Here is a 12,580-nt window from a genome sequence, read left to right on the forward strand (position 1 = left end):
CTAATGTGATCTGATTGTGATCTATATTTGGTATGAAGTTCATGTCCGTCTGTCTGTCACACATCATATGCTCCATATACCGGTATGTCCAAGACACTTGCAAATTGATAGACTACATGAGACTGACACAATATGTCCATCTATGGCCATTCCCCATAGACCATATGAGATGTCCATAAATGGAAATATTAAAATATTTCAAAAGAAGAGAAAGAGAAGAATGAATGAATACATGTTGACCCCTCATTTAGATTTAGTTTGAATGAAAGTTTAGAGGCGATTTGAACTTACATTTGCATTCATATTGGAAACAGCATCCACTCTTGTCGTAAACCTTAACCGGTTGGAAATTATTTTCACACACAGGTTTTACCACGGCCGGACAGGGATGATATTCTGTGATGACTTTACCACTTTCGCACGTATGAGTCTTACATTTACCGGACTTCCAGGTATCACCATGCTATTAGGCAGAGAGACACAAACATGTAATGAACACTGGGAGCATACCCAACTCCCAAACGGTATCAAGTGATGGCCAACACTGGGAACAACTCCCAAACCCTAATCTGCATCATGTAATGGACTGGGAACAACTCCCAAACCATATCATGTGTTATACAACAGGTAGTTCTGACGAAGCAACATGATTGGTTGAAATAGCTTTCTACCTGTGTCAATAATGATTATTACCACACAGGTCTCATCAAACGAAGATGTCAGCTCTGATGGTCGCGAAAACAGGGCTTCCTGTCCCAACACTATGCTAGTGGCTACGCTAGTAGTTTTCAAGTTCAGGGACATAGTAGCTAAATGTGGCATAAAAAAAATCGTAATTACAATTAAATGAAGTTGACATGTTTTTTTAAGGGTAACTGGTATAATTGCAATATTACACTTGAGGGTGTTAGTGATTATTGGTGCTGCCTATGGAACTCGCCTTCAGCTCTTTCCTGCAGAAACGCAGGTATGCCAATAATTACGATAACCCACACCCTCTTGTGTAATATTGCTTAAATGGACACTGGAACTGGGAACAACTCCCAAACCCTAATCTGTATCATAAAATGGACATTGGACAACTCTGGGAACATACCTGATTACACCCCAACTACCCAACCCTAATCTGTATCATTTACATCACGCTTATATTCTTCTTGCACCTTAAAGGGGGTAGTTCACCCAAATAATTCACTATTTTCTATATTGCACATCCAATGAAGCCTTCTGAGGTTATGTTAACCAAGTAAAAATATGGATGGATGGATGGATGGATCCACCCTAACCCTAACCTCTTTTAAGTGTATCGTGTAGGTGGTTATAGTGCTCACAGCTGAAGCTGTTTCCGCTGAAGTGTCTCTGAATGAATTGTATTAAATCTACTGTATGCCATGCGTAACATCATCAGCATTGGTTTCTACAGACCGTAAATGAAACCTATTATTCAGAGATATTAAAATTAATGGGACCATAATTTAATAAACGTATATCATGATGAGTATACAGTGTGTGTGTGTGTGTGTATATATATATATATATATATATATATATATATATATATATATATATATTGAAAACATCAATTGTTTATGAAAAGGTTTACTAATACAATCAAGTGTAAGGTTTGCCCCAAAACCTCATTGACTCCCATGCATTGAAATCGTAATGTATTGACGCCACAAAGATGAAATAAGTTATAGCGACATCTGTTGGGCCATTAATACAGTAGGAACAGCAGGCTCAAGGAGAACCCGGAAATGGGCTTCATTTCCAACGAACAGAGTTTATCCATCGGTTTGCACGCAACCACGTTGAACTGTACCTTTCGTGGCGGCTCCAGATGTATGCAGTCTCCGACGAGAACGGTGGATTGTAAGGGTTTGGTGGTGGTGCTGACGATGGTTATATTAACTGTGGATGGTTGGTGCGTAGTGGTGGTGCTGGTGATGGTTACAGGGACGGTGGTGGTGTGCTGGCATGGCCTGGCCTGCTTCTCCACCTGACAGGAGGAGCCGCAGAACGCCGTGAAGCACCAGCCCTCCCCATCAGTCTTGTTGTACAGGAAAGTACCTTAGAGTCGGTGGAAAAACGATCACCTTTAGGTCATCCCGGACCCCACATCATATCATACGGGTCACACACTATTTCACCATGCACATAAGTATGCTTAACCCATTTAGACCAGACACCGACTGCTTTATTACACTTCGTATTGAGGCTCACCATGAGTTAGGAATGAATGAGTCCATGATAAATGCACAATGAATTAATGTATGAGGTTGTCATTAAGTCATTATTAATTAAGTGTTAAGTGTGTGTCTGGATTTGCATTATCAGGTAAAAAGAGACAATTGTATGACCTGGAAAAGAAATAAAAAGAATAATTCAATAAATGTGTTCAACTTACCGGGGGAAAAATGCTGATCATTATATTTGCAGTAACACACTGTTGTTGAGGGCTTTGTTGGTGTTTGTGTTGACGTTTTTGTAGGCTTTCCTGTAGTTGCTATTGTAGTCTTTTCTGTTGTTGCTTTCGTAGTGGTCATGGACTTTTCTGTGGTTGTTATCGCAGGCTTTTCTGTGGTTGTTCTCACGACAGTAGTTGCGGTTGGCTTGCATGTGTCAATGTAACATTTGACTCGTATTTCGTAGTCAAAGCACATAGGTGGTATACCTTGGTCCTGGCCTTTACAAATCAATCCAACTGTTGGGTCACATTCAACCTTTTGTCCTAACTGAGCCAAAGACTTATCTTTGAATTGTTTGGCACGGCACTCGATTTCTAAAGGTTTGCTACAAAGGCTCAAGTCAAAGTTCTTTATAGCTTTTATGCTTTCAGTGTCATCACCATCGGAAGGGTAATGGTTACTTGTCCAATCTGACCATTTCAAAACATGGCAGGATGTGGTTGGCTGCACTGTTGTAGAAGTAAGGGTAATGGTAGTGGTGGTCGTAGGCTTTTCTGTGGTTTTTATTGTAGGCTTTTCTGTTGTTGTTATTATAGGCTTTTCAGTGGTTGTTATTGTAGGCTTTTCGGTGGTTGTTATTGTAGGCTTTTCTGTGGTTGTTCTGGGCTTTTCTGTGGTTTTGATTGTAAGCTTTTCCGTTGTTGATTCTGTAATGGTCGTGGACCTTTCTGTGGTTGTTATCGCAGGCTTTTCTGTGGTTGTTCTCAGGACAGTAGTTGCGGTTGGCTTGCATGTGTCAATGTAACATTTGACTCGTATTTCGTAGTCAAGGCACATAGGTGGTATACCTTGGTCCTGGCCTTTACAAATCAATCCAACTGTGGGGTCACATTCAACCTTTTGTCCTAACTGAGCCAAAGACTTATCTTTGAATTGTTTGGCACGGCACTCGATTTCTAAAGGTTTGCTGCAAAGGCTCAAGTCAAAGTTCTTTATATCTTTTATGCTTTCAGTGTCATCACCATCGGAAGGGTAATGGTTACTTGTCCAATCAGACCATTTCAAAACATGGCAGGATGTGGTTGGCTGCACTGTTGTAGAAGTAAGGGTAATGGTAGTAGTCGTCGTAGGCTTTTCTGTGGTTTTTATTGTAGGCTTTTCTGTGGTTGTTATTGTAGGCTTTTCAGTGGTTGTTATTGTAGGCTTTTCCGTGGTTGTTATTGTAGGCTTTTCCGTGGTTGCTTCTGTAGTGGTCGTGGTCTTTTCTGTGGTTGTTATTTTCTCCTGTTCTCCTGTTTGTTTAACGGCTGTTGAAGCCTCTGGTCCTGTGACTATAGGTTGACTGGTTGTTGTTGTGATAGTTGTAGGCTTTTCTGTGGTTTTTATTGTGGGTGATTCCGTGGTTGTTGTAAGCCTTTCCGTTGTTGATTCTGTAATGGTCGTGGGCTTTTCTGTGGTTGTTATTATAGGCTTTTCAGTGGTTGTTATTGTAGGCTTTTCGGTGGTTGTTATTGTAGGCTTTTCTGTGGTTTTTCTGGGCTTTTCTGTGGTTTTGATTGTAATCTTTTCCGTTGTTGATTCTGTAATGGTCGTGGACTTTTCTGTGGTTGTTATCGCAGGCTTTTCTGTGGTTGTTCTCACGACAGTAGTTGCGGTTGGCTTGCATGTGTCAATGTAACATTTGACTCGTATTTCGTAGTCAAGGCACATAGGTGGTATACCTTGGTCCTGGCCTTTACAAATCAATCCAACTGTGGGGTCACATTCAACCTTTTGTCCTAACTGAGCCAAAGACTTATCTTTGAATTGTTTGGCACGGCACTCGATTTCTAAAGGTTTGCTGCAAAGGCTCAAGTCAAAGTTCTTTATATCTTTTATGCTTTCAATGTCATCACCATCGGAAGGGTAATGGTTACTTGTCCAATCTGACCATTTCAAAACATGGCAGGATGTGGTTGGCTGCACTGTTGTAGAAGTAAGGGTAATGGTAGTAGTCGTCGTAGGCTTTTCTGTGGTTTTTATTGTAGGCTTTTCTGTGGTTGTTATTGTAGGCTTTTCAGTGGTTGTTATTGTAGGCTTTTCCGTGGTTGTTATTGTAGGCTTTTCCGTGGTTGCTTCTGTAGTGGTCGTGGTCTTTTCTGTGGTTGTTATTTTCTCCTGTTCTCCTGTTTGTTTAACGGCTGTTGAAGCCTCTGGTCCTGTGACTATAGGTTGACTGGTTCTTGTTGTGATAGTTGTAGGCTTTTCTGTGGTTTTTATTGTGGGTGATTCCGTGGTTGTTGTAAGCCTTTCCGTTGTTGATTCTGTAATGGTCGTGGGCTTTTCTGTGGTTGTTATTATAGGCTTTTCAGTGGTTGTTATTGTAGGCTTTTCGGTGGTTGTTATTGTAGGCTTTTCTGTGGTTGTTCTGGGCTTTTCTGTGGTTTTGATTGTAAGCTTTTCCGTTGTTGATTCTGTAATGGTCGTGGACTTTTCTGTGGTTGTTATCGCAGGCTTTTCTGTGGTTGTTCTCACGACAGTAGTTGCGGTTGGCTTGCATGTGTCAATGTAACATTTGACTCGTATTTCGTAGTCAAAGCACATAGGTGGTATACCTTGGTCCTGGCCTTTACAAATCAATCCAACTGTTGGGTCACATTCAACCTTTTGTCCTAACTGAGCCAAAGACTTATCTTTGAATTGTTTGGCCCGGCACTCGATTTCTAAAGGTTTGCTACAAAGGCTCAAGTCAAAGTTCTTTATAGCTTTTATGCTTTCAGTGTCATCACCATCGGAAGGGTAATGGTTACTTGTCCAATCTGACCATTTCAAAACATGGCAGGATGTGGTTGGCTGCACTGTTGTAGAAGTAAGGGTAATGGTAGTGGTGGTCGTAGGCTTTTCTGTGGTTTTTATTGTAGGCTTTTCTGTGGTTGTTATTATAGGCTTTTCAGTGGTTGTTATTGTAGGCTTTTCGGTGGTTGTTATTGTAGGCTTTTCTGTGGTTGTTCTGGGCTTTTCTGTGGTTTTGATTGTAAGCTTTTCCGTTGTTGATTCTGTAATGGTCGTGGACTTTTCTGTGGTTGTTATCGCAGGCTTTTCTGTGGTTGTTCTCAGGACAGTAGTTGCGGTTGGCTTGCATGTGTCAATGTAACATTTGACTCGTATTTCGTAGTCAAGGCACATAGGTGGTATACCTTGGTCCTGGCCTGTACAAATCAATCCAACTGTGGGGTCACATTCAACCTTTTGTCCTAACTGAGCCAAAGACTTATCTTTGAATTGTTTGGCACGGCACTCGATTTCTAAAGGTTTGCTGCAAAGGCTCAAGTCAAAGTTCTTTATATCTTTTATGCTTTCAGTGTCATCACCATCGGAAGGGTAATGGTTACTTGTCCAATCTGACCATTTCAAAACATGGCAGGATGTGGTTGGCTGCACTGTTGTAGAAGTAAGGGTAATGGTAGTAGTCGTCGTAGGCTTTTCTGTGGTTGTTATTATAGGCTTTTCAGTGGTTGTTATTGTAGGCTTTTCGGTGGTTGTTATTGTAGGCTTTTCTGTGGTTTTGATTGTAAGCTTTTCCGTTGTTGATTCTGTAATGGTCGTGGACTTTTCTGTGGTTGTTATCGCAGGCTTTTCTGTGGTTGTTCTCAGGACAGTAGTTGCGGTTGGCTTGCATGTGTCAATGTAACATTTGACTCGTATTTCGTAGTCAAGGCACATAGGTGGTATACCTTGGTCCTGGCCTTTACAAATCAATCCAACTGTGGGGTCACATTCAACCTTTTGTCCTAACTGAGCCAAAGACTTATCTTTGAATTGTTTGGCACGGCACTCGATTTCTAAAGGTTTGCTGCAAAGGCTCAAGTCAAAGTTCTTTATATCTTTTATGCTTTCAGTGTCATCACCATCGGAAGGGTAATGGTTACTTGTCCAATCTGACCATTTCAAAACATGGCAGGATGTGGTTGGCTGCACTGTTGTAGAAGTAAGGGTAATGGTAGTAGTCGTCGTAGGCTTTTCTGTGGTTGTTATTATAGGCTTTTCAGTGGTTGTTATTGTAGGCTTTTCGGTGGTTGTTATTGTAGGCTTTTCTGTGGTTGTTCTGGGCTTTTCTGTGGTTTTGATTGTAAGCTTTTCCGTTGTTGATTCTGTAATGGTCGTGGACTTTTCTGTGGTTGTTATCGCAGGCTTTTCTGTGGTTGTTCTCTGGACAGTAGTTGCGGTTGGCTTGCATGTGTCAATGTAACATTTGACTCGTATTTCGTAGTCAAGGCACATAGGTGGTATACCTTGGTCCTGGCCTTTACAAATCAATCCAACTGTGGGGTCACATTCAACCTTTTGTCCTAACTGAGCCAAAGACTTATCTTTGAATTGTTTGGCACGGCACTCGATTTCTAAAGGTTTGCTGCAAAGGCTCAAGTCAAAGTTCTTTATATCTTTTATGCTTTCAGTGTCATCACCATCGGAAGGGTAATGGTTACTTGTCCAATCTGACCATTTCAAAACATGGCAGGATGTGGTTGGCTGCACTGTTGTAGAAGTAAGGGTAATGGTAGTAGTTGTCGTAGGCTTTTCTGTGGTTTTTATTGTAGGCTTTTCTGTGGTTGTTATTGTAGGCTTTTCAGTGGTTGTTATTGTAGGCTTTTCCGTGGTTGTTATTGTAGGCTTTTCTGTGGTTGCTTCTGTAGTGGTCGTGGTCTTTTCTGTGGTTGTTATTTTCTCCTGTTCTCCTGTTTGTTTAACGGCTGTTGAAGCCTCTGGTCCTGTGACTATAGGTTGACTGGTTGTTGTTGTGATAGTTGTAGGCTTTTCTGTGGTTTTTATTGTGGGTGATTCCGTGGTTGTTGTAAGCCTTTCCGTTGTTGATTCTGTAATGGTCGTGGGCTTTTCTGTGGTTGTTATTATAGGCTTTTCAGTGGTTGTTATTGTAGGCTTTTCGGTGGTTGTTATTATAGGCTTTTCAGTGGTTGTTATTGTAGGCTTTTCGGTGGTTGTTATTGTAGGCTTTTCTGTGGTTGTTCTGGGCTTTTCTGTGGTTTTGATTGTAAGCTTTTCCGTTGTTGATTCTGTAATGGTCGTGGACTTTTCTGTGGTTGTTATCGCAGGCTTTTCTGTGGTTGTTCTCAGGACAGTAGTTGCGGTTGGCTTGCATGTGTCAATGTAACATTTGACTCGTATTTCGTAGTCAAGGCACATAGGTGGTATACCTTGGTCCTGGCCTGTACAAATCAATCCAACTGTGGGGTCACATTCAACCTTTTGTCCTAACTGAGCCAAAGACTTATCTTTGAATTGTTTGGCACGGCACTCGATTTCTAAAGGTTTGCTGCAAAGGCTCAAGTCAAAGTTCTTTATATCTTTTATGCTTTCAGTGTCATCACCATCGGAAGGGTAATGGTTACTTGTCCAATCTGACCATTTCAAAACATGGCAGGATGTGGTTGGCTGCACTGTTGTAGAAGTAAGGGTAATGGTAGTAGTCGTCGTAGGCTTTTCTGTGGTTGTTATTATAGGCTTTTCAGTGGTTGTTATTGTAGGCTTTTCGGTGGTTGTTATTGTAGGCTTTTCTGTGGTTTTGATTGTAAGCTTTTCCGTTGTTGATTCTGTAATGGTCGTGGACTTTTCTGTGGTTGTTATCGCAGGCTTTTCTGTGGTTGTTCTCAGGACAGTAGTTGCGGTTGGCTTGCATGTGTCAATGTAACATTTGACTCGTATTTCGTAGTCAAGGCACATAGGTGGTATACCTTGGTCCTGGCCTTTACAAATCAATCCAACTGTGGGGTCACATTCAACCTTTTGTCCTAACTGAGCCAAAGACTTATCTTTGAATTGTTTGGCACGGCACTCGATTTCTAAAGGTTTGCTGCAAAGGCTCAAGTCAAAGTTCTTTATATCTTTTATGCTTTCAGTGTCATCACCATCGGAAGGGTAATGGTTACTTGTCCAATCTGACCATTTCAAAACATGGCAGGATGTGGTTGGCTGCACTGTTGTAGAAGTAAGGGTAATGGTAGTAGTCGTCGTAGGCTTTTCTGTGGTTGTTATTATAGGCTTTTCAGTGGTTGTTATTGTAGGCTTTTCGGTGGTTGTTATTGTAGGCTTTTCTGTGGTTGTTCTGGGCTTTTCTGTGGTTTTGATTGTAAGCTTTTCCGTTGTTGATTCTGTAATGGTCGTGGACTTTTCTGTGGTTGTTATCGCAGGCTTTTCTGTGGTTGTTCTCTGGACAGTAGTTGCGGTTGGCTTGCATGTGTCAATGTAACATTTGACTCGTATTTCGTAGTCAAGGCACATAGGTGGTATACCTTGGTCCTGGCCTTTACAAATCAATCCAACTGTGGGGTCACATTCAACCTTTTGTCCTAACTGAGCCAAATACTTATCTTTGAATTGTTTGGCACGGCACTCGATTTCTAAAGGTTTGCTGCAAAGGCTCAAGTCAAAGTTCTTTATATCTTTTATGCTTTCAGTGTCATCACCATCGGAAGGGTAATGGTTACTTGTCCAATCTGACCATTTCAAAACATGGCAGGATGTGGTTGGCTGCACTGTTGTAGAAGTAAGGGTAATGGTAGTAGTTGTCGTAGGCTTTTCTGTGGTTTTTATTGTAGGCTTTTCTGTGGTTGTTATTGTAGGCTTTTCAGTGGTTGTTATTGTAGGCTTTTCCGTGGTTGTTATTGTAGGCTTTTCTGTGGTTGCTTCTGTAGTGGTCGTGGTCTTTTCTGTGGTTGTTATTTTCTCCTGTTCTCCTGTTTGTTTAACGGCTGTTGAAGCCTCTGGTCCTGTGACTATAGGTTGACTGGTTGTTGTTGTGATAGTTGTAGGCTTTTCTGTGGTTTTTATTGTGGGTGATTCCGTGGTTGTTGTAAGCCTTTCCGTTGTTGATTCTGTAATGGTCGTGGGCTTTTCTGTGGTTGTTATTATAGGCTTTTCAGTGGTTGTTATTGTAGGCTTTTCGGTGGTTGTTATTGTAGGCTTTTCTGTGGTTGTTCTGGGCTTTTCTGTGGTTTTGATTGTAAGCTTTTCCGTTGTTGATTCTGTAATGGTCGTGGACTTTTCTGTGGTTGTTATCGCAGGCTTTTCTGTGGTTGTTCTCACGACAGTAGTTGCGGTTGGCTTGCATGTGTCAATGTAACATTTGACTCGTATTTCGTAGTCAAAGCACATAGGTGGTATACCTTGGTCCTGGCCTTTACAAATCAATCCAACTGTTGGGTCACATTCAACCTTTTGTCCTAACTGAGCCAAAGACTTATCTTTGAATTGTTTGGCACGGCACTCGATTTCTAAAGGTTTGCTACAAAGGCTCAAGTCAAAGTTCTTTATAGCTTTTATGCTTTCAGTGTCATCACCATCGGAAGGGTAATGGTTACTTGTCCAATCTGACCATTTCAAAACATGGCAGGATGTGGTTGGCTGCACTGTTGTAGAAGTAAGGGTAATGGTAGTGGTGGTCGTAGGCTTTTCTGTGGTTTTTATTGTAGGCTTTTCTGTGGTTGTTATTATAGGCTTTTCAGTGGTTGTTATTGTAGGCTTTTCGGTGGTTGTTATTGTAGGCTTTTCTGTGGTTGTTCTGGGCTTTTCTGTGGTTTTGATTGTAAGCTTTTCCGTTGTTGATTCTGTAATGGTCGTGGACTTTTCTGTGGTTGTTATCGCAGGCTTTTCTGTGGTTGTTCTCAGGACAGTAGTTGCGGTTGGCTTGCATGTGTCAATGTAACATTTGACTCGTATTTCGTAGTCAAGGCACATAGGTGGTATACCTTGGTCCTGGCCTGTACAAATCAATCCAACTGTGGGGTCACATTCAACCTTTTGTCCTAACTGAGCCAAAGACTTATCTTTGAATTGTTTGGCACGGCACTCGATTTCTAAAGGTTTGCTGCAAAGGCTCAAGTCAAAGTTCTTTATATCTTTTATGCTTTCAGTGTCATCACCATCGGAAGGGTAATGGTTACTTGTCCAATCTGACCATTTCAAAACATGGCAGGATGTGGTTGGCTGCACTGTTGTAGAAGTAAGGGTAATGGTAGTAGTCGTCGTAGGCTTTTCTGTGGTTGTTATTATAGGCTTTTCAGTGGTTGTTATTGTAGGCTTTTCGGTGGTTGTTATTGTAGGCTTTTCTGTGGTTTTGATTGTAAGCTTTTCCGTTGTTGATTCTGTAATGGTCGTGGACTTTTCTGTGGTTGTTATCGCAGGCTTTTCTGTGGTTGTTCTCAGGACAGTAGTTGCGGTTGGCTTGCATGTGTCAATGTAACATTTGACTCGTATTTCGTAGTCAAGGCACATAGGTGGTATACCTTGGTCCTGGCCTGTACAAATCAATCCAACTGTGGGGTCACATTCAACCTTTTGTCCTAACTGAGCCAAAGACTTATCTTTGAATTGTTTGGCACGGCACTCGATTTCTAAAGGTTTGCTGCAAAGGCTCAAGTCAAAGTTCTTTATATCTTTTATGCTTTCAGTGTCATCACCATCGGAAGGGTAATGGTTACTTGTCCAATCTGACCATTTCAAAACATGGCAGGATGTGGTTGGCTGCACTGTTGTAGAAGTAAGGGTAATGGTAGTAGTCGTTGTAGGCTTTTCTGTGGTTGTTATTATAGGCTTTTCAGTGGTTGTTATTGTAGGCTTTTCGGTGGTTGTTATTGTAGGCTTTTCTGTGGTTTTGATTGTAAGCTTTTCCGTTGTTGATTCTGTAATGGTCGTGGACTTTTCTGTGGTTGTTATCGCAGGCTTTTCTGTGGTTGTTCTCAGGACAGTAGTTGCGGTTGGCTTGCATGTGTCAATGTAACATTTGACTCGTATTTCGTAGTCAAGGCACATAGGTGGTATACCTTGGTCCTGGCCTGTACAAATCAATCCAACTGTGGGGTCACATTCAACCTTTTGTCCTAACTGAGCCAAAGACTTATCTTTGAATTGTTTGGCACGGCACTCGATTTCTAAAGGTTTGCTGCAAAGGCTCAAGTCAAAGTTCTTTATATCTTTTATGCTTTCAGTGTCATCACCATCGGAAGGGTAATGGTTACTTGTCCAATCTGACCATTTCAAAACATGGCAGGATGTGGTTGGCTGCACTGTTGTAGAAGTAAGGGTAATGGTAGTAGTCGTCGTAGGCTTTTCTGTGGTTGTTATTATAGGCTTTTCAGTGGTTGTTATTGTAGGCTTTTCGGTGGTTGTTATTGTAGGCTTTTCTGTGGTTTTGATTGTAAGCTTTTCCGTTGTTGATTCTGTAATGGTCGTGGACTTTTCTGTGGTTGTTATCGCAGGCTTTTCTGTGGTTGTTCTCAGGACAGTAGTTGCGGTTGGCTTGCATGTGTCAATGTAACATTTGACTCGTATTTCGTAGTCAAGGCACATAGGTGGTATACCTTGGTCCTGGCCTTTACAAATCAATCCAACTGTGGGGTCACATTCAACCTTTTGTCCTAACTGAGCCAAAGACTTATCTTTGAATTGTTTGGCACGGCACTCGATTTCTAAAGGTTTGCTGCAAAGGCTCAAGTCAAAGTTCTTTATATCTTTTATGCTTTCAGTGTCATCACCATCGGAAGGGTAATGGTTACTTGTCCAATCTGACCATTTCAAAACATGGCAGGATGTGGTTGGCTGCACTGTTGTAGAAGTAAGGGTAATGGTAGTAGTCGTCGTAGGCTTTTCTGTGGTTGTTATTATAGGCTTTTCAGTGGTTGTTATTGTAGGCTTTTCGGTGGTTGTTATTGTAGGCTTTTCTGTGGTTGTTCTGGGCTTTTCTGTGGTTTTGATTGTAAGCTTTTCCGTTGTTGATTCTGTAATGGTCGTGGACTTTTCTGTGGTTGTTATCGCAGGCTTTTCTGTGGTTGTTCTCAGGACAGTAGTTGCGGTTGGCTTGCATGTGTCAATGTAACATTTGACTCGTATTTCGTAGTCAAGGCACATAGGTGGTATACCTTGGTCCTGGCCTTTACAAATCAATCCAACTGTGGGGTCACATTCAATCTTTTGTCCTAACTGAGCCAAAGACTTATCTTTGAATTGTTTGGCACGGCACTCGATTTCTAAAGGTTTGCTGCAAAGGCTCAAGTCAAAGTTCTTTATATCTTTTATGCTTTCAGTGTCATCACCATCGGAAGGGTAATGGTTACTTGTCCAATCTGACCATTTCAAAACATGGCAGGATGTGGTTGGCTGCACTGTTGTAGAAGTAAGGG

The 12,580-nt window shown here is 41.6% G+C and overlaps 1 protein-coding gene across 1 annotated transcript in view; it reads right to left on the reverse strand.

Moving 5' to 3' along the window:
- The window catches only part of LOC308294274 (mucin-5B-like), a gene marked incomplete at both ends in the record, with an annotated part of 76,263 nt that overhangs the window by 13,607 nt on the left and 50,076 nt on the right, over positions 1 to 12,580 (reverse strand). Inside the window, 2 exons of the mRNA XM_080737001.1 lie at positions 442 to 463; positions 1,823 to 2,070. Coding sequence (XP_080593127.1) covers positions 442 to 463; positions 1,823 to 2,070 — 270 coding nt within the window. The remainder of the gene's footprint in view (positions 1 to 441; positions 464 to 1,822; positions 2,071 to 12,580) is intronic.

This window comes from Nannobrachium achirus (assembly GCF_963921795.1).
Source record: "Nannobrachium achirus genome assembly, chromosome: 11".
NCBI classification, from domain to species: domain Eukaryota; kingdom Metazoa; phylum Chordata; class Actinopteri; order Myctophiformes; family Myctophidae; genus Nannobrachium; species Nannobrachium achirus.